Source organism: Geotrypetes seraphini, chromosome 10 (genome assembly GCF_902459505.1).
Source record: "Geotrypetes seraphini chromosome 10, aGeoSer1.1, whole genome shotgun sequence".
NCBI lineage: Eukaryota > Metazoa > Chordata > Amphibia > Gymnophiona > Dermophiidae > Geotrypetes > Geotrypetes seraphini.
In genome coordinates, this window is record NC_047093.1 from 126,018,059 (window position 1) to 126,039,299 (window position 21,241).

Below are 21,241 nucleotides of genomic sequence, written 5' to 3' on the forward strand. Positions count from 1 at the left end.
CTTTCCAAGTTCCTGCCCCACTGTTAACAGGCTTCCGTGAGTGTCTTCGGCCGCGCTGAGAAGCACGAGCACGCGCGCAATTGGCGCTACTGCTCAGTGCTGAGTGGCTTCCTTAATGACTCCTGCCAAATTGCGGCAGGGTGCAGAGCCTTGTGGCGGCCTGAAATATTTTCGGAAGGGGGGGGGTTGTATTGGCTCGAATATAAACCAGGACACCCATTTTTGGGCCAATTTTTGGGCCCAAAAATCCCAGTTTATATTTGAGTATGTATGGTATAAGGAAATAAGGTCCTTTGCCAAAATCCATGAGGTTCTACTGTGGCAGGTCCTGTCATCCCTTTTTTTTTTTTTTTTAATCATTTTTATTAAGGAGTCAACAAGGGAAACAAGCGAAATACAGGAGTAAAATAAAATAGCATGAACAAAAACACTAAGCCCAACAATAAACACACAATAATAATAACAAGTTTATATACCACAGGACTGTGAAGTTCTATGCAGTTTACAATGGCTAAAAGATGTTACAAATTCCTAAATTCCTCATAAGTAGTAGGCGTGAGCAATTGTTCCAGATCTTTGCCCCATAATGCCCCTTGATGTGAGAGGCCTATGATAGTAACTGAAAAAAATTGAAGACACAACAAAAATATTGGTGCAAAAAAAGACTATAGCTAAACAGAGTATACCTAGCAGAAACTGAGCTAATTCTGCTATTGCTGCAAATGTGTCCTTTCACTTTAATTTCCAAACCCCTTTTTGGTCCTTTTTTAGTTATGAGATGCTTCAGGATAATGTTGAAGGATATCGTCGTGAAATTGCATCACTGCATGAAAAAACCCAAAAACTTTCAGCCACGACGCAAAAGCAGGAGCAAATCATTAATACTCTGACACAGGACCTGAGAGCAGCTAACGAGAAGCTTGCTGTAGCAGAGGTGAGCTGTACAGCCATCCTGAATGGTTTCAGAAAGTTCAATATTTTGACAATTTCCAGGATATTTGTTATGATTATATAAGTGAAGTGAAAGTCCCATTGTTGAATGAAGGGAGGAGTTCCTTTCCTATGCATCAGGATATTTGGGATGTAGTGTATGTGTAATGGAAGGTGCTGGAAGCACCTTTTCATTTGGCGTGGTCCAAGGCTCAGCTGTATCCCATTCCTGATGGGGATGGGGATAACTTGAAGTTTCTTCTGGTTGATGAGGTAGTTTCTGCCATTGTGCGTCAGCATATGGTACTGGTTGAAGGCAGCTCAGCCTTGTGGGACTCTCAAGATCGTAGGTTGGAGTCTCTTCTTAAGCAAAGTTTTGACATGGCTGCCCTGGCGGTCCAGGCAGCAATGTGTGGCAGTCTGGTGGCCAGGGCTTGTTTCCGGTAGTCCGAGTGTGTTCTTGACCGGGAGTCTGATAACTGATCCTTGGTGGATCAGGTGTTTGCTAAGATTGAGCTGGGCATTTCTTATCTCTCGGATGGACGTGTATGATCTGCCACAGACTTCAGCCAAGTCCATGGCTCTTGGAATGGCTTCTTACCGTACCCTGTGGCTCTGGGGTTGGTCGGCAGATGCGGCATCTAAGGCTAAGCTTAGTAAATTTCCCTTTTGGGTTTTTTCCTTTTTGGCAAGGATTTCGACAAGTTAATTCAGGCCTTGACTGACTCTAAGGTGCCCCATCTTCCTGAGGACCGTTCTCACCCGCCTTTGCAGGGTAGCGTCACACAGGGGCATTTGCATGTTTTTCGTCAATTCTACCCTGGTTGGGGGGTGATTTTTTTTTTTTTTCCTTTCAGGGGGCCTTTTGTTTCCGTGCATGCAGTCCTTTCGGGGTGCCCGCAAGGGGGGATCGTGACTCCTCCAAGGCCCCTCCATCACCCACCCGGCCCAATGACTCCTTGCAGGCCCTTCCCCTGGTGCTGGAGGGAGCCCGGTTGTGGGAGTTTTACCAGGGGTGGGCAGAGATCACAATGGATCAGTGGGTTCTAGAAGTAATTTGGGATGGTTATGCTCTAGAGTTTTCCCGGCCCCTGCCAGATCGTTTCCTCGCTTTCTTGTCAAGCAGCTTGAAAAAAGCAGGCTTTTCGTCAAATGCTGCAAAGGTGCATACCTCCCAGTGCCCCCTCGGGAGGTATGCACCAGCAGGTATGCCATTTACTTCGTGGTGCCCAAGAAAAAGGGGTCTTTTCGGACCATTTTAGATCTGAAAGGTGTCAACAGGGCTCTACAGTTTCTGTCTTTTCACATGGAAGACCCTAAGATTGGTCATTCTGTTGGTCCAGCCTGGAGAGTGCCTGACTTCCCTCGATCTGATAGAGGCCTACCTGCATATTCTGATTCAGGCCTCCCATCCCATCAGTGTTTCCACCTTTGCGATTTTGGGAAAGCACCTCCTTCTCTTCCCCTCACCTTAGTGGGCACTCTTCAGAATTTTCTCTTCTTTCTGAGGTGTCCGGACATGGTAAACTATTCTCACAAGTTCCACTCTTGACTGCTCCAAAGCTTCTCCTCTGATGCACTTCCTATTTGCATCAGAGGAGAAGATTTGGGGCAGTTGCGCAGGACTTGTGAGAACGTTGCTGCATCCAGACACCCAGAAAGAAAAAAGTCTGAAGAGCACCCATGAAGGTGAGGGGAAGGGAGGAAGGTGGCCTGACGAAGGGATGAGGTTGAGTGGCGCTGAAGGGAAGTGGAAGGACAGGGGGAAGCAGATGCTGGTTGGAAGGGGAGAGTGAGAGAGGGGAATAGAAACTGAAAGTGGTGAGAGAGGGAGCAGATGCTAGAAGGAAGTGCAGTGGAGAAAAAGGGGAGCAGACGCTGGATGGGGAAGGGAGAGAAAGAGGGGAACAGGTCATTCACCTCGGAAGCGGAAATCCATGCAGGACGTACTTCTTGAACGGAGAAACTTTAACTAGGACTTCAGCAGAACGAGATTTAGGAGTAATCATCAGTGCAGACATGAAAACTGCCAATCAAGTGGAGAAGGCTTCATCTAAGGCAAGGCAGATATTGGGTTGTATCAATAGAAGTTTCGTCAGCCGAAAGCCTGAAGTCATAATGCCGTTGTACAGGGCCATGGTGAGACCTCATCTGGAGTACTGTGTGCAATTCTGGAGGCCACATTACAGTAAAGATGTGCGCAGAATTGAATCGGTTCAGCGGACAGCCATCAGGATGATCTCGGGGCTCAAGGGTCTCTCGTACGAAGAGAGACTGAACAAATTGCAGCTCTACACTCTCGAGTAACGTAGGGAGAGGGGAGACATGATCGAAACATTTAAGTACCTCACGGGACGTGTCGAAGTGGAAGATGATATTTTCTTTTTCAAGGGACCCTCGACCACAAGAGGGTACCCGCTCAAACTCAGGGGCGGAAAATTTCATGGCGACACCAGAAAGTATTTCTTCACAGAGAGAGTGGTTGATCATTGGAACAAGCTTCCAGTGCATGTGATCGAGGCAGACAGCATGCCAGACTTTAAAAATAAATGGGATACCCATGTGGGATCCCTACGAGGGTCAAGATAAGGAAATTGGGTCATTAGGGCATAGACAGGGGGTGGGTAAGCAGAGTGGGCAGACTTGATGGGCTGTAGCCCTTTTCTGCCGTCATCTTCTATGTTTCTATATGTTTCTATGACACTGGAGAGAAGAGGATATAGAGGGGAGCAGAATCTGGAAGGAAGTGGAGAGGAGAGAGAGAGAGAGCACATACTGGATGGAAGTAGGGGATAAAGAAAAAGAGTGCCTGCTGGATTGGTGTAAGTGGATAGATTTAGTGAGATACTGTGGAAGGGGTGAGGGAAAGAGGTGCCAAGCTGTAGGTAGACACAATGAAAGGGAAATTGAGGACTGGAAAGTAAGTAGAAAACAAATTGAGAGGGAAGAGCATAAAAGGAAGGGAAAGGAAGAAGAGAGAGAGATACCAGAGCATATGGGGACAAGACAGATAGATACCGGATCTGAAGGGAGGAAAGGAGGGAGTGATGCTAAAAACCACCTGAGGGAGAGAGTGAGAGATGGAAGGGAAGAAGACAGAGATGCCAGACCATTGGGGGAGTGGAGGGAAGAAGATGGGTGCCAGACCAATGGAGGGAGGAGGGATAGATGGAAGGTAGAGAGAGTTTCTGGTAGAGGCATAGAAATAGAGCAGATGCCATAAGGAAGAGGCAGAGAGAAGGCAGACAGTGGATGGAAGGAAGAGAATGATGAGAAGAAGAGGAAAGCAGAAACCAGACAACAAAGGTAGAAAAAAATTTCTATTTCTATTTTTTTTTTTTTGCTTTAGGATAAAGTAGCATTGTAGCTGTGTTCAGTATAAAACTATTTGAGGCTTGTATGGATGGGATCGGTTTATGGGGCGGGGACCGAGTTCATGGAGACGGGGACAGATTTTTCCCTTTGTCTTTGTCTATTCTGGAAGTCACCATGAAACTTGACAATAGTTTCCCACTCCTGCATGGCTCCTAAGGAGCTCCCAGGGGTCATGACATGCCCCTTAAGGCACACCCTTTTGGGCACATGGCCACGCGGCTGCGTTCTGCAGTAAGACGCACCAGATATAGCACCAGGCTAGGGTCCTCTTCCTGACCTCAATCCAATAGATGGCTGCATCTATGTCTGCTAAGATCTCCACATGTACTCTATCCAGAGCGCGATGATCTCTAGGCATAGATATAATTAATGTGTTCCAGATATACATTTGTACCAGCATAGTTTTGTTTGATTTTGAATGATAAAATCCAAATCAGAAACAATATAAAGATACATAGATCAAAACTCAGATATCTAACAAAAACAACAAAGCACCTAAATATTGGACAAGATAAGGGGGGGGGGGGACTATGAAGGATAATAATTGATAATTGTTATTTATTAGTATATGGGTGGGAGGGGTGGGTTTCTTATATAATTATCTATTTGGAATATTACAAATAAGAATGTCAAGTGATTAATTAAGTTATTTATGAATGATTGTTGTACACTTCTTGTAATTTTTGAAAATGAATAAAGATTAAAAAAATAAAAAAAAACAAAGCAAAAGAAATTAATTTCAACTTCAACAAGAATGATAAAGTAAACTGACATAAACCAACAGCAGCAACTAGCAAGCAATCCTCTCTCCCAAATGCTGAAAGAAGTTGTGGGTGAGGGTTGGGTAAGCTTGCCCCCAGAACTAATAGAAGCTCCAAACTCGAGTGAAAGTTCATGCAGCAAATTGGATGTATTTACACTCTTTATTCATTGAAAATGCTTCAGTGACCCAATTAGTACTAAGGGGTCAAGAAGATTCATTTTGATTTTACATTTCCTCATTAGCTATACAATTTGCATGTTACTGCTCTCTCCCTCATTAAGGCAAGTATTTTCTCCCACTCCACGGTACTTTGTCATGGTGCCAAAGGTGTCTTTGAGCTGGATGTCAAGAGAAGATGTCGGAGTACCCTCTGCAGTCTTCCAGACCAGGACTTAGAGCAGCCAGGTTATCGCACCATCACGCTCTCTGGTAGCACTTTTCCTGTGTACAGTTTTTTTGGGCTTGTGCATTTGTGAAATAGTGAAGTAATGCGGTGTAATTATGCATTGAATCAAACCTGACCATTTGTTTGCATTCGCAAAGGTAAGAGCAGAAAACTTGAAGAAAGAGAAGGATATCTTGAAAATGGCAGAAGCTCGTCTGAACCAAGAACGAGAGTCTTTATTAGCAGAACAAAGGGGCCAAAACCTGCTGCTCACAAATTTGCAGTCTATTCAGGTAAGTGTGTGATTTGAAGTATGACCCCTAGTGAAGCAGGGGGGGGGATTCATCCTATGTTCAGGAGCCGAACATCTTGATATCATTCTGTTTAGGATAAACCATTCATAGAATATGCGATGTAATATCCGGTTGCTCCTAAATTCTACCCTCTATAAATAATAAAGGGGACTATTTTACATGATTCCCCTTTACTATGGCATAGTTATGGGAAAATTTAGTGTCTGCTTGGCTAATGCTGGAAATTCATCTGAGCAAATTAGTTTTATGAAGGAGTATGTACTGAGAAGACAAAGGTAGATGGGTACCTTGTCAAATTGCATTGGACCATCTGAACATTCCAGGATAGAAACCTACTTCTTTGCAGTTCACGGTGACTGAACAGGCAGTCTTCTGGTGAGCAGGTGTTTGCCTCACTTGAGGGGTGGCAGTTTTTTTTTTTTTGTGGGAACAGTCTCTGTACTGTTGTACATAGCTCATATACTTCCACTGTGAAAAGAAAGGGTAAAATTTAGTCTTGCCTGCTAAGTTTCTTTCTTTGTAGTCTACAAGACCAAAACAGAACAGTTGAGTTATGCCCCTCTTCTGATTTGGGTTGATTTTGGGGGGAGGAAGTCCCTGTATGCTCATTTGGGAGATTTTAGGTAGAATCCACCATGCTATATGTACCGACAACCAACAACTAAACTGGAAAACAAAAAGGACGTAAATTCAGAGTAGACCTTTGGACTGGTCTGGTACTACTACTATTTCTATAGTGCTACCAGACGTACACAGCGCTGTACAGCGTCACGAAGAAGAGAGCTTACAATCTAAACAAACAAGACAGATAAACAGGATGTCATGGATACAGTTAAGGGAAATGGTTCATCTACTGGCTAGATTGGTAGGCAGTGGGGAGTAGGGTTATGAATTGAAGGCTGTATCAAAAAGGAGGGTTTTCAGTCTGCTTTTAAACAAGGGAAGGGGTGTGGCGGACAAACGCGGATAATTCCAGGTATACATGGCAGCTAGATGAAAGGCACATAATCTGGAATTGGCAGTGGAAGAGAAAAGTACGGCTAAGAGCAGCTTATGAGGAGCAGAATTCTCTGGGAGTTGTATAAGGAGAGAGGAGAGATATTGAGGAGCTACAGGATGAACACACTTGTAGGTCAGCAATAGGAGTTTAAATTGTATGCGAAGGTGGATAGGGAGCCACTGAAGTGATTTAAGGAGAGGGGTAACGTGAGAAAATTAGCAGATAAAACCAAATGGTTCTTTTCACCAGACCTGTCTAGAACAAATGAGATGTAAGAGAAATCCTTTCAATGGGTAGAATTCATGAACCCCTTGTTCTCTGAGCACCTATGCTCCAAAATCACGTCCTCTGTAGCAAGCACATTTCCACCTATAGTGCTTTGCAAAAGAATGCAACAAGGATCCCGTTGTAGCCCTGCAGTTCTCTGCAGGAGAAACTGAATAAGCTTCTACATACAAAGGCACGAGCCAAATCCTAATTAATAATAAAACCACCAAACATCCAGTAATTTGACCTCTCAAGGTCTACCCACCCCTTGAGTAGAGAGGCCAATGAGACTGCTTCCATAAGCAATAGTGGGTTTTTGATAGTAGCTTCTCCCTTCCTTGCCCCCTTCCCCCCCATTCTGTAAATAAAACCTCAATCATACCTCTGCATTTATTGGCCTCTTCTAAACATCATAGTCGCACCATGCACGTCTAGAGTATGGAGGACATCTGTGCTGTACAATACTTGTGAAAGTTTGGAAACATGACCCGTATGATTGTTGTGGAAGGTCAAAACCTTCAGGAGGCATGATGTTGGCATTCTCACTAGATATATAATGCATTTCAATTTGGCTGAGGGCACAACACTTAGGCAAACTGTGGATCACAACCCAAGTGGATGCTCCATTAACCAGGGTCTTGTGCTTTCAACAGTCCCATGATTTGCAGTCAGTCACAAAAGATTGGTGAGCATTGAGTTAGTGTATTAAAGAGAACATAAAGATAGTTATTTAATTGGAAAATGTAACTGCTTCAGTCTGATTGCATTTTTACTTTGCTGAGAGTACTATTCACTTTGTTGATATTCAGATTCTTCTAAATTTCTTTTTTTTTTTTTTTAAAGCTGGTGTTTTTTTGCAACCTTCATCACCTGATGTTAATGGCAAACGTTTTCTTTTGCACTGACAGGTGACTTTGGAGCGATCAGAAACTGAGATCAGACAGAGATATAATAACCAGATTGAAAAACTAGAACGGGAGGTCACCCATCTGAAGAAAAAACTAGAAAATGAAGTGGAGCAGAAACATTTACTTAGTAAAAATCAAGATGTGAGTACTACCAAATCCTAGGGCACACACCATAGCAGAGTGGGATAGAACACGTCAACCTTGGGACAAACACATTTTTATTTCTATAAATTCAAAATAAATGGAAGAGCACATGTATAAAAAGTCCTATGGAAGTAATGTCCTTTTAATTGAAAGGATCCAACCAATGACCCGATACAGTCCGTGTTTCGGCCCCCAGATGGAGGCCTGTCTCAGGGGTGTGTTGGTATGAAAAGAATATACTTACCATGAATAAAAAACAATATAAATGATATCATTGAAAGTATAATCTCAAATGGCATAACAGTACAATGAAATAATAATGAACAATATTAACCATATTAAAAATAATATTAAAAATGAACCATAATAAAAATGTCAACAGAGCATAAGAAACATAGCAACATAAAGCGTGGAACAATCAAATAAAAGGCTATATGTACCAGAAGGAATATTTGAAGAACAGCGAACAAAAAGTATGAAGTGATACAACAAAATGAAATAAACATAATGAAAATATAACAAGATTAAATGAAATTAGATATCCAGAATTATACTAAAAACATAATGGGAACGTTTGTGATTGCATAATTAAATCATAAAAAGTAAAAATATATACAATACACATGTAATAAAAACTATTGTATCTGAAATGAATATAAAATGATCTGATCTGGATGTTTTAATTGAAGACTTTCGTACATCTTTATTCTTCTTGTAGATCAGATCATTTTATATTCATTTCAGATCCAGTAGTGTTTGTTATAATGCAAAATACAAAAATCCTGGTCAACTGGAGAGACCTGTTAGAGAAGAGTTCAGCTTTTTGCATTTTCCTGATTATAGATTCAATTTCTTTCTATACAGATTCGACTCTTAGAAATTAAAAAACAGTATGATTCTGAAGTTAGTCTTCACCTTAAGACAAAGGAGCTAATGAAGAACGCTCAGAAGGAGATTGCTGCATTAAAGCAGCAGCTCAGTAACACCGAAGCACAGCTAGCAACTCGTACATCACAGCAAGCTGTTGGCGAAGGTAAGCTAAAAGGATTTTCTGCTAGATGAAAAGCATCCAGATCCTCCTTCATCTCATGATAGCTCCACCCCTTCTGATTTTCTCTAACAAGCCTTCATTTTTTTTCTCTGATATTTTCTGCCTGTATTGCTCTGAATATCTGACCTGAGACTTATGTTGTCTGGTGATTTCATGAGTCTGTGGTTGCACTTCCTTCTGACTGTGCATCCAATATTTCTTTCTGCCTCCTGCATGCATCCTCTCCTCCAGACCTCATTCCATTCCCCAACCAACATCTCTCTCTGTCCCTTCATGAGTCCAACTTTTCTTCCTCTCTCATCCTCTAGATCATTTTTCACCACTGCCCACCAGCCCCATGCCATTTCTCCTTCTATCACCCCTCTCCAACACCATGCCGCATCCCCATCAGTCTATCCCTCTGTTCCCTCTCCACCACCATATCCAACATTTCTCCTCTCATTCTTCTCTCCCTCATGCATTTCTCTCTCCTTTCTGACCATTTAATCTTCCTTTCCCAATGTGCACCATCTCTTTCCCTCCCTCTCACTCACACACTCAGGCCCAACAATTGTCCCTTTCTGTTCCCTCCCTCCCTTCCTTACTCCTTCCTATGTCCCAAGTTCGTGCCCCTCCCTCTCACTGCCACCTAGCCTTTGTCCTTACTCCCTCCCTCCCTGCCACGCCAAAGCATGCCTGCCCCACAGCCTGCCACTGCCCCCCTGCTACCCGCCATGCGCCTGCGGCATTTAATTACCTCCCTCTGCTGCAGCAACTCCGGGAAGGGCCAGGCAAGTGCAGCGATTGCCTCTTGGCTAACAACACACAGACTAGTATTGAATCCTGCGAAGACTACCGGCATGCGATCTGTCCATACATCAATAGTTCATCTCTTTGGTGTTGACCTCATCTCAGTGAAGTCATTCTAGTATCTTGGCGTCACCTTCAATTCAGGTTTATTGAAGTGCAAGTGTTGCAGGTTTTGAAAAAGGGTTTCTTGTGGTTGCAACGCATTTGTTCTATTAGCTCTGTTTTTGATTTCTTTTCCATTCATATGCTTGTCCATGCATTCATTATCTCTCATATCGATTCTTGCAATTCCGTTTATTGTGGAATCGCTAAATCTCTACTTTAATGTCTTCAAACTCTATAGAACTCAGCTGTAACATTTACCTAGCAATCCTTCTCTTGTAGGGACTACATAGAGTCTGTGGGGCTGTGTCTAAGTAGCTGAGCAGATATCCTACTCTTGGGAAGCTTTTGTACAAAGCCTCGGACATGCAGCTAGTCTTCTAGTAATGATTCTAAGCTAAACAACATTGTAATATTACAAAATAGAATTATAATAAGACCACTTTTCTTTCTACCAGGACAATCTAGTACTGATGGGGAGAATGTAGAAGAACTGAAAACTCGGCTAAGGCAGACGGAAGAACAGATTATTGATCTGAAGGAGAGATTGAAGACCAGCAGCAGCAACGTGGAACAGTACAAAGCAGTGGTGCTCAGTCTTGAGGAGTCCCTCAACAAAGAGAAACAGGTGGGCTAGCGAGAGAGCACAAGAAATAAAGCTCAAGAGTTAAACATGATGATTCCAGCTTTTAAACTAGGTACTAGGAGATCTACTCTTTTTTTCGGTTATAGCACCCTCAGCTCTGGAACAACCTACCAAATTACTTACGTGATGAACCCTCATTAGAAAAATTCAGAAGTTCTTTAAAAAGTTTCTTGTATAAAGACGCATTTGAGACATAGATAGGATAACTGGTCTAACATTAAGTCTTATGCTCTAATACTTAATCTTAATCAGACCTTATGTATAGGTCGCAAACTTTTCCACCTTTTCTTCTAAATTTATCCATTTTCTTATATTTATTCTTTAATTACCCTCCAGATGTGTTCTCCTTGAATGTTTCTTTATTTTCTTTAAAGATTGTAGTTCATCCCCCTCTCCTTTTTGTATTGGTAATTACATTTGTACGTTTATACCTTATGTTTATTTGTCCCCTATTTTTAAATTATTATACGCATTGAAGTACTTGATATTGCGTGTACAACAAATTTTTAATAAACTTGAAACTTAATAATAATAAACTTGAGATTTTGGTAATTTCATAAAGATTTTAACCATTGGCTTATGAAAATAACATGATGGACTGAAGTAGGAGTAGATAAAAGGACCATTTGGGCCACTTTGTGTAATAAGGGTTATACTCGAAGTCCTTTGGTCCCAGAGTAATTATGCTTTTTATTGTCTCTCTTCTTGCTGTGTGCAAAGAAACTGCAGAGGGATTAGGATGTATTTTATTTTTAAAAAGTGCATATTTTTGTATGACAGTGGCTATTAAACCTTTCTGATTTTTGTACGTTTCACAAATTTGAGATGTCTCCTTTAACCCTACGATTGTAAAAATTCAAACATCCTGTAGGATGATTAGTGCTATGCAATTGCTGATAATAAAATCTCGTATGTCTGGGGGTTTATTTTTATCTTAGCCTAGCCATCAGTGGTCCCAGAAAACAAAATTCTAGCTTGTCTATTCGCTTATTGACAATGGCCACACTGTTCTGAAAGCAATTGTCTTTATTATGTGGTTCTTTCCTACAGAAAACAAACTTGCCTGAATACAGGCATGTGTAGGTAGATACAGTGGAACCTTGGTTTGCGAGCATAATTCGTTCCAGAAGCATGCTTGTAAACCAAAGTGCTCGTATATCAAAGTGAGTTTCCCCATAGAAAGTATGGGAAACTCGGATGATTCGTTCCACATCCCCAAAAGACCTCCCCCCCCCCCCCCAAGCAACTAGTGCGCTCCCACCCCCAGGAACAGGCTTCACATCCCCGCGGCCCTTACCTCGAGCGGTCACCGGTGTGCAGCACCAACCTACAGGACATACACGTGCCGGTGCCGAAAGGGCCTGCCACGCCTGTCGCTGATCTATACTGGGCTGCTGTGGGGCCTTGAGCATCTGCACATGCTCAAGGCCTTCTGGCTCCCGCTCTCTCTGAGATTCTCGGAGAAACAGAGATCTTCCTTATCACGCATTTCTCAGGCAGTGGGCCTCCTTGGCTAACAGACGAGCAGCTTGAAATTCCAAGATGCTGACAGAAGGGAAAATATTTTTTTATACTAGGCCCAAGGCCTAAAAATAGTGGTACAGGCACAGGCCTACAGTCCAGCAAATTCTAGGTTTACATTTCATTGTGATAGTTGGAGCTGCTGTTTAGTTATGCTACTGAATTTAAACACACTAGTAACATTCTGTAACTTGGTTTATAGACCAGTGAACTTTTTCTTTCAGATTTCAGCAGTATTGAAAACAGTGTTCTATGCAAGTTCTGATAAGGTTAACAAGAAGAGATGCTGCAATGATATAGACCAGAACAATTGGAAGATTGATTATTTAACAAAAATAAAACACACTTTAATATGTACTGTTTTTGAATGGTTAAAGACAATTGTGTTTTTGTACGTCAGATCGAATGGACTATTTTTAAATTGAATGGTACTCTGGAAAATATCAGCCTTTTTTATTCCATTTTCTTAAAAAGGTAACAGAGGAGGCCAGGGCTACCATAGAAATTCGTCTGAAGGATTCTGCAGAGTATCAGTCTCAACTAGAAAAGAAATTGATGGAGTCTGAGAAGGAGAAACAGGAACTCCAGGATGAGAAGCACAGAGCTCTGGGAAATATGGAGGAGCAGGTATAGTGGGTTTATATGTTACACACTGAAGATGTCTGATCAATCTTTAAGTATAATTATTTTGTTACTAATATAAAGACCTGTCAAAATCAGGAGGAAACTCTCAAAACTCTCTCTCAAATATGACTCGTGTCCATGTGCAGATACTCTTATTCAGCCTTAACTATGCATTAAGTGGAAATATATTTTCTCTTGAATTCATAGAAACATTGAAGCATGATGGCAGATAAAGGCCAAAAGGTTCATCTAGTCTGACCATCTGCATTAATCATTATCTCTGGATCTCTCCAAGAGATCCCACGTGCCTATCCCAGTCCCTTTTGAATTCAATTTAAATGCGCTTGTGTGAGGTGATACCCAAAAGTTCGGGGAATGTGAACAGCGCGGGCGAAATGGATATAGTATGCCCTTACGGGCCGGCACGCAGGAGCGAGCTCTTCGTGCTGTTGGCCGGCTCTGCACCACTCCTTGATAGGCTGCTGCGAGAACTGCGAATCCTGCGTGCTCTTGTGTGCCGGCCCAGGTGCGATGCTGGCTACTATATTTACAATCTTCGGGAGGAATTCAGTGCGGGATACATGCTGGACCACCAGGGAACAGGTACGTGAGGGAGGGAAGGAGGGAGGTTGGTAATTATTAGTGTCGACCGGGGCAGGAGATGGGAGGGATCCCTCCTGTCTCGGCCTAAGGCAGGCCTGCAGGAAGTCCGGGAGGGTTTTGGATGATCACTAGGGGATGACCCGAATATAAACCGGAACCCCCATTTTTGGCCCCAAAATCCCAGTTTATATTTGAGTATATACGGTAAATCGCACTGAATCTCTTAATGTTGACAAAATGGTCTTTGAAGTTTTCAGTCTGGAGATCTGCTCATTTTCTTTATATTCTTCTGTAGCTGACAGAGCTGAAGAAGAGTCTCTCAAGCATGCAGACGGAACTTCAGGAAGCCCTCCAGAGGGCAAATACAGCTGTGAATAATGAACAGCAGTGCAGACGGGACTGCGCGGAGCAGGTGGGCTTCAGCTCAGTGACTTCATTTCAACCTCACGTCTAGTGAGAAAGCCAGTGGCGACACCACGACAAATCCCAGTAGTAACCCTCACCAGTTTTATCATTTCTACTGACCCCCTTATGGTTTAACTTTATATGCAGTGTTACTTTGTGTACTTATCATCCTTTTCTTCTTGGTGGAGAGCACATCTTTCCCACTCTGTATGACTTAACAGAGCCTGTCCAAGCACCTTTTTAGCGACTTCTTACGATTGCCTTTATCGATGTTGTCTCCAGAACCAAGCATAATGTTTCCTCTTTCTTTGAAGACAAGCAGATTATAATAGTTACTAGTATTTTAGCCTGTTACATAAACAAGTGCTAGAGTAGATGTCTATTTTGGTTTTTTTTTTTTCTTTGTCTCTTTCTCCTTGGACACTGTCTGTCTGTCTGTCATTCTTTCTGTCTGTGTCTCTCCCTGGCCCCCTGTCTATCTTTCTTTCTGTCTCTGTTTCCCTGGCCCCCTGTGTTTCTTTGTTTTGCCATGCCTGCCTGTCTCTCAGTGGCCCCCTTCCTATGTCCATAGTGTCCCATTCTATGTCCTTAGTACCCCAGTTCTTCCTTCCCATGTCCTTAGTACCCCTTCCTACGTCCTTAGTGCCCCCAGTGCCTTCTTCCCATGTCCTAAGTGCCCCCAGTGCATCCGTCCTGTGTCCTTAGTGCCTCCAATGCATCCGTCCTGTGTCCTTAGTGCCCCCCAGTGCCTCCTTCCTATGTCCTTAGTGCCCCCCAGTGCCTCCTTCCAATGTCCCCCTCACTGCCTTCCATCCTCATATTCAAATACTGTCTTACAGCCACAGTGCTCTTTGCAAAATCCGGCAGGAACAATAATTTGGAGCCTTTATAATTTAAGTTTTTTATCTGCCTTTGCTAATTTTAATATTTCAAAGGCTTGTTGAAATCTCAATAGCTTGAAAATAAAAGGTCTGGGCTTAGAGTTGTTAGCAGATCTTTGAAAAGGAATCCTATGTGCTCTTTCAATCTCTAGAGGGTACTTAGAATTCAGTTGCAATAATTTTGGCAGCAAATTTTCCAGAAACTGAATTGGATTCCCCCCTTCCAAATTTTCTGCTAGCCCAATTATTTTTACATTCTTCCTCCCGCGATTTTCATAGTCCACCAGCTGTTTTTGTAAATCTTTAATAACTCTGTTGTCATCTTTAGATTGGGCTGCAGTTATTTCTAACTGCTCCACTCTGTTTTCTAAAACTGCAACTCTCTGATTAGCAATCTCCATCTATTTATTTGTATTTAAAACTTCTTCCTTTACCTCTTGAATACTTTCAGCATTCTTTTGAATCTGCTGTGGATATTTTTTTTAAGCTCAGCCATAATTTCTTTTTTTTCAATCTCCTCCTCCTCCGGAAGTGGTGTTTTTGAGGGTGTCGCATGATCATGTTTCACTCGCTTTGCTGTGCCGGCTGTCACAAAAGCCGCGTCAATTTTCCCTTGCCGCGTACTGGCCATCTTCACACAGCCTGCGAACCACCCAAAACCACAATTATGGCGAAAATGGTATTTATAATCTTAAAACCGCTGCCTGGAAAAACGGAGCAAATCGATCACACCTCCATGTTTAGCGCGCTCCAAGCCACGCCCCCTGAAATTTGACTTTTAAATCTCATTGAAGTTCCAAATAAAATTGTATCATATGATAAGGCAACAAAATTATCTAATAAAGAATTAATTTGGGGTCAAATTGTTTTCCAGAATACTTAATACAGGGACAGAAATAAATTAAATGATCTAAAGTCCCTGCATCCTTATTACAATGCCAACATCTATTAGACCTTGAACTATCTAAGTTTTGTAAACGTACTGGGGTCCAAAAAGCTCTTATGTAGTAAGAAAAACCAAGTTTGTCTCATAGATGCCGACATTGTAGATCTTATTCTCCAAGACCAAATTCGTGGTCATTGAGATGCAGAAATTTGATGCCTAATCTCAATGCTCCAAATATCCCTAAGTCCAGTTTTTTTGCTTTTTATTCAAATACCCATTTAACAATTTATACCACTGTGCGGCTTGGTGTCCCAAGAAATCTGCCTGAAAGCATAGAAATTCCAAACTAAACTGATAATTTAGATTTTTACATTCAGGGAACCCCTCCTGAATAGCCTGCTTCAATTGCAACCACTTAAATCTTTGTGTCTTATTTAATCCATATTTATGTTGCAATTGTGAAAAACTAAGCAGTGAGCCATTTGAAATAATATCATTCAAAGTTCGAATACCACCAATTATCCAATGCTTCCAGACGATTTGAAATCCGCCGATTTTGATCTTGGAGTTTACCCAAATGGATTGATGTAATGATTTAGAAATTGGAATAGTTGATAAGTTACTAACATAATGTAAAGTTTTCCAAGTATCAATTAAAATCCTATTCTCTTTATATTTCCTAGGTATCTTTATGCTAATCAAGTGAACCAGATGTAAAGGAAACAGGAGTCGCCATTCTAAATATAACCAATCTGGGACATTCTCCATGAGCTCTGGGAGGATCCAATACATACCCTGACGTAGAATATAGGCTTGATGATACCTATAAAAATTTGGAAAATTTACCCCTTCCTCCACAATTGATTTTTGTAGTGATACTAAATCAATTCTTGGCCTTTTACCCAACCAAACAAATTTCGTAAGAATACCGTTTAACTTTTTCTAAAAGGACCCCTGAAAAAAAACTGGTATCATACTCATTTGATAGCAAACCACAGGCAGTATCATCATTTTAATAGTTTGAACTCTCCCCCACCATGATAAATGCAACGGATTCCACTTCTCACGCATTTCTGTTACTTTTTTTAACAAAAGCTTTTCATTCTCCTTCACCGTATCCTCAACATTGTTTTTTATAATGATGCCTAAATATTTTAAACCATCATCTTTCCAGACAAAAGAAAAATAATCAAATAGACCTTTGGCACAGTGAACATTAAGCGGAAGGACTTCAGATTTACTCCAATTAATCTTATATCCTGAAAACTTTCCAAATTTCTCTATCAATTCAAGTAAGCATGGAATGGTGGTTTCCGGATTCCTCAAATAAAGCAGAATATCATCTGCATAAGCAGAGAGTTTATATTCCCAATTCGAATAAGGAATGCCCTGTATCCCCTTTGCTTGATTAATAGCAATTAACTGGGAGCAAAGTTTTCAATCTAAGTACGTTCTTTGAGTTCTTCACTTATAGTCAAAAACTAAGGTTTGCATCCTGCATAAGGCCCAAATATTTCATTCTTGAACAGAAGACTACATGGTATTCTATCCAAAGTTGAACCTTTAGTAAGGCTGATATACTAGGAACAATCAAAGCTTGTTATCCCTGTTTGGGACTAATTTTTGAGCCACTGATGTATTGATTCAATACCCTCTACGACCACTTGTAATAGAGGATGATAAGAAAAAGCAAAGTAAATCAGATTATTCAACACAGGCTAAACTAGAGCCCCAGTCAAGTCCTTCGCTTTCAGAGTGGTAAAAGATGTATATTAAATAATTGAGATGATCTCTGAGGAACTATCTGATTGGAGGGAAATTAGAGAGAAAAATCCCAACCTACATGTACCTTGAAAGCTCCAAGATGTGTTTAAACTAAGATTAGGTCAAAACACTGCAGTTCGCTTGATCTTCGGACTGAGAAAAAAAGACCACATTAGCCCCTATTGCAAAAAATTACACTGGCTACCTGTGGAGGCGCGAATACTGTTCAAATTTGCTAGTATCTGCTTCAAACAAGTCTGGGGCCTAGCACCTTCCTACCTGCAAACACACTTCACTCTACACAACCCCACACGTACAACCAGAAACAAAAACATCTTTGCATACCCAAAGATCACAGGCTGCAAATACAAATCCTTCCTAGACAGAACCTTCATGTTCCAAGCAAACAGACAGCAATCCTGGCTGGGAAACCACATAAATAAAGCCAAACAGACCTACAACACATTCAAACCGCTCTATTTGACAAATTCCTTGCCTAATCAAATGACCTCTCCCAGGTATTCTTTCCCCATATTTCTCCAATTTATTATGTAACATCCTTCTTCTTGCATTTTGTAATTCGCTGATTGTCCAGCCTTCTTTCTATGTGAACCGCCTAGAAGTCACTTTGACTATGGCGGTATAGAAAAATAAAGTTGTTATTATTATTTAAAAAATTGTAAACCTTATCCTAATTTCCAGTTTAACCTCTTAAACATAATGCTGTGATTTAACTGTATTTGTAACCAGTTAATTGGCAGAGAAAGGTGCCCCATAGGTGTTGGTAATTGCACTGTTCCATCTGTGATTTTCAATCTCATCTGTCAGAGAAATAGTTGTCGGTATTAATACTCAGTGTCGGTGATGTGTTCCATTTTAGGCCAAGATTGCTGCAGAAGCTCAGAATAAGTACGAGCGAGAGTTAATGCTTCATGCTGCTGATGTGGAGCTTCTACAGGCAATTAAGGAGCAGACTTCAAAGAGTTCTTCAATACAGCAGAAGCTGGAGGAGGCTGCACAGAAGGCTGAATCCCAGCTATTGGAGAATAAAGCCTCTTGGGAAGAATGTGAAAGAATGCTGAAGGTAACTTTGATTAGTTTCAAGTTTATTTAGTCTTGCAATACCGCTTTAATTATCAAAGCGGTTTACATTGTACAAAATTTAAAATATAAATAAAAACGGGGAAATGAAAACACAAACTACAAGATATTACTGACAAAACTTGCTACATTACATTACAGTTCTCCCCCAATATTCGCGGGGGTTACGTTCCAGGAACCCCCGCGAATATCGAAAAACCGTGAATACGGTTTTTCGTCTGGCGAAGAAGGAGAGGGCAGTTGGAGCGCCGGAGAGTGAAGGAAATCACTTCTGGTGTGCTCCGACAGGGACTTCCTGTGCTAAAGTTGGGCTTCACCAATTGGAGCTGTTTTGACACGCAGCTCCTGATTGGTGAAGCCTGACTTTAGCACAGGAAGTCCCGGTCGGAGAATACCATGAATGGCCAGGGGAACGCTGTACATTACATTGTACTTGTTAACCGTGTAACCATAAGTTCAATGCGGTTTACAAAAGATTATTAACAATAAACATAATGCAGGAATAGAATATAAGTTAGTTAGTAAATGCTTGGAAAAGAGAGGTCTTCAGCTGTGTTCTAAAATGTTTATAAGAGTAAGCTGTGAGCAGTAGTGCTCAAAATTCTTTGTCGTGAAAAGTTGCTTGGAACGCTAAAGTATGATTAAGAAATTTCTTGCTTTTGCAGCCCTGGATAGGAGGAAAGTTAAACAGGGCATGAGTCTTTCTGCTTTGTTTGTATGAAGATGTAGAAAATCAAATAGACAGGGAAATGAGTGGGATACATTATATAAAAAGAAAGGGAGAAGAGGAATGCCTGATATGTGGCCTTTGTCCGAGTCTCATGTGCATAGGTATAAAACTCATAAGCATCTTTAAAGAGAGAGGTTTTGAAGTTCGATTTGGCTAGTTGCTATACTTGCTTTATGGGGCTTTATCGCCTAGTAAGATTCTAATATGAAGAACTCTTTGGGGGAAAAAAAAGAGTCCGTAAAGCTTTTGTTTTTGAAGCATATCAACTTAGAGGAACACTGTTTAAACACATTTTAAACTTCTCACCTTTCAAAATTGTTGATAGACCTCTTCGTATATTTATAGGATGAAATGTCCAAGCACAAGTCTCGCTGTGAAGATTTAGAAAAACAGAACCGATTGCTGCACGAACAGATAGAAAGCCTGAGTAACAAGGTGGTGTCTTCTGTACAAGAAAGCATACAGAAGCCATTAAATGTTTCACTTAGTGAAGAAGGGAAATCGCAAGAGCAAATCCTAGAAATTCTCAAGTAAGTTGGTTTATTATCTATCGAACTTCTGGTTAACCCTCATTAAAAAGCAAAGTTGCTTACCTGTAACAGGTGTTCTTCGTAGACAGCAGGGAAATGCAACCACACTTGATGGTGAAGTCCTCTGACTGAGCCTGTGTGTCGGTGCGCTTCCCTAGCTATACTGTAGTAAGCTTTTGGCTTACTGAGCATGTGCTGGATGCCCTACACCTGAAGCCCCTCCCATCATCCTGTCGGTTTAGTCTCTAGCAATATAACAAGTCGAGGGGACAATGGGTGGGCAAGTGTGGCTGCATTCCCCTGCTGTCTATGGAGAACACCTGTTACAGTGTTAAAAAATTAATTAATTAAAAATCGGGGGACTAGACAAACAAACTGAAAGTAACTATTAAGACAAAAATTGAAACGAAGGGAGAAAGGGTAAGGATACAATAATAAAAGGAAAAGGTGCAGGAAAGAAACAGGGAAGTGGGGTTGTCTGGAGCAAGTATCTTCGCCTTTTTTTTTCCATTGTCAATTGTAAATCTCATAAATTTTTATTTTTATTTTTTTCATTACTTGAAGATTTGGAGACCATTAGCAGATTTTTGTAATGATTAATAACATTTTCCCATAATAAGAGATTTGTTAAGTGGGGATGTGGGTGGGTATTATTTTATTTACCTCACAATATGTATGAATTAATTAATGCATTTTGAAGTATTAGGTTAGATTTTATGAAATAGGAAGGGAGGGCTTTGGGGGACTTTTTTATTTTATTTATATTTGTCATACATATTAAATGATTTACATATTATCTAAAACATTATAAAAATATGAATATAAATACGATATATTGTACTTAAAGGAAAGGAAAATCAAGTGTGTGTTTATAAGATTATATGTATTTTTCTGATACACTTGTTGTAATATGAAAAAATGAATAAAGAAATTTTAAAAAAAAAATTGTAAATCTCATAGGCATCTTTGAAGAAAAACATTTTAAGATTGATTTTAAAGTTATTTAAACTAGTTGCCGTAGGGTTGGGTAAAGAGCGTTCCATAGTGTTGGCGCAACTACCGAGTAAATGGTTTTTTCGTGTCGTGTTGAGGAAATAGACAGAAGATGTTGCGGAGATGGGTAATTAAACTCTTGAATTTGTTGCCAGAAAATGCAGTAAAAGCGATTAGAATAAGCAGCATAAAACCCATTACAGGTAAGCAGCTACTTTTTTTTTTTTTTTTCAGACAGGGAGGATCAAGGAATACAGTTGTATCTGTTTCAGATGTTTTTTTCTGGTTGAACTAAGTTGTTAACTTATTGCAGGTTTGTGCGGCGAGAGAAGGAGATTGCAGAAACCAAGTTTGATGTGGCCCAGGTGGAAAGTTTGCGTTATCGTAAGCGAGTGGAACACTTGGAGAGGGAGCTGCAAGGGATGCAGGATAGCCTGAATGCAGAAAGAGAAAAGGTCCAGGTGTGTGCCTTTTCTGTTATCTAAACCTTTTAGGTCCTGTACCGTTCAAAACACAGAGTCTGTACAGA

The 21,241-nt window shown here is 41.0% G+C and overlaps 1 protein-coding gene across 2 annotated transcripts in view; it reads left to right on the forward strand.

The window, feature by feature from the left end:
• TPR (translocated promoter region, nuclear basket protein) overlaps nucleotides 1–21,241 on the forward strand; it is a 133,600-nt gene that overhangs the window by 44,573 nt on the left and 67,786 nt on the right. For both annotated transcript variants that reach the window (XM_033961292.1, XM_033961293.1), the window contains exons 18-27: nucleotides 772–934; nucleotides 5,612–5,746; nucleotides 7,943–8,083; nucleotides 8,951–9,119; nucleotides 10,487–10,656; nucleotides 12,670–12,822; nucleotides 13,718–13,834; nucleotides 18,239–18,442; nucleotides 19,535–19,719; nucleotides 21,026–21,173. In XM_033961292.1, coding sequence (XP_033817183.1) covers nucleotides 772–934; nucleotides 5,612–5,746; nucleotides 7,943–8,083; nucleotides 8,951–9,119; nucleotides 10,487–10,656; nucleotides 12,670–12,822; nucleotides 13,718–13,834; nucleotides 18,239–18,442; nucleotides 19,535–19,719; nucleotides 21,026–21,173 — 1,585 coding nt within the window. The remainder of the gene's footprint in view (nucleotides 1–771; nucleotides 935–5,611; nucleotides 5,747–7,942; nucleotides 8,084–8,950; nucleotides 9,120–10,486; nucleotides 10,657–12,669; nucleotides 12,823–13,717; nucleotides 13,835–18,238; nucleotides 18,443–19,534; nucleotides 19,720–21,025; nucleotides 21,174–21,241) is intronic.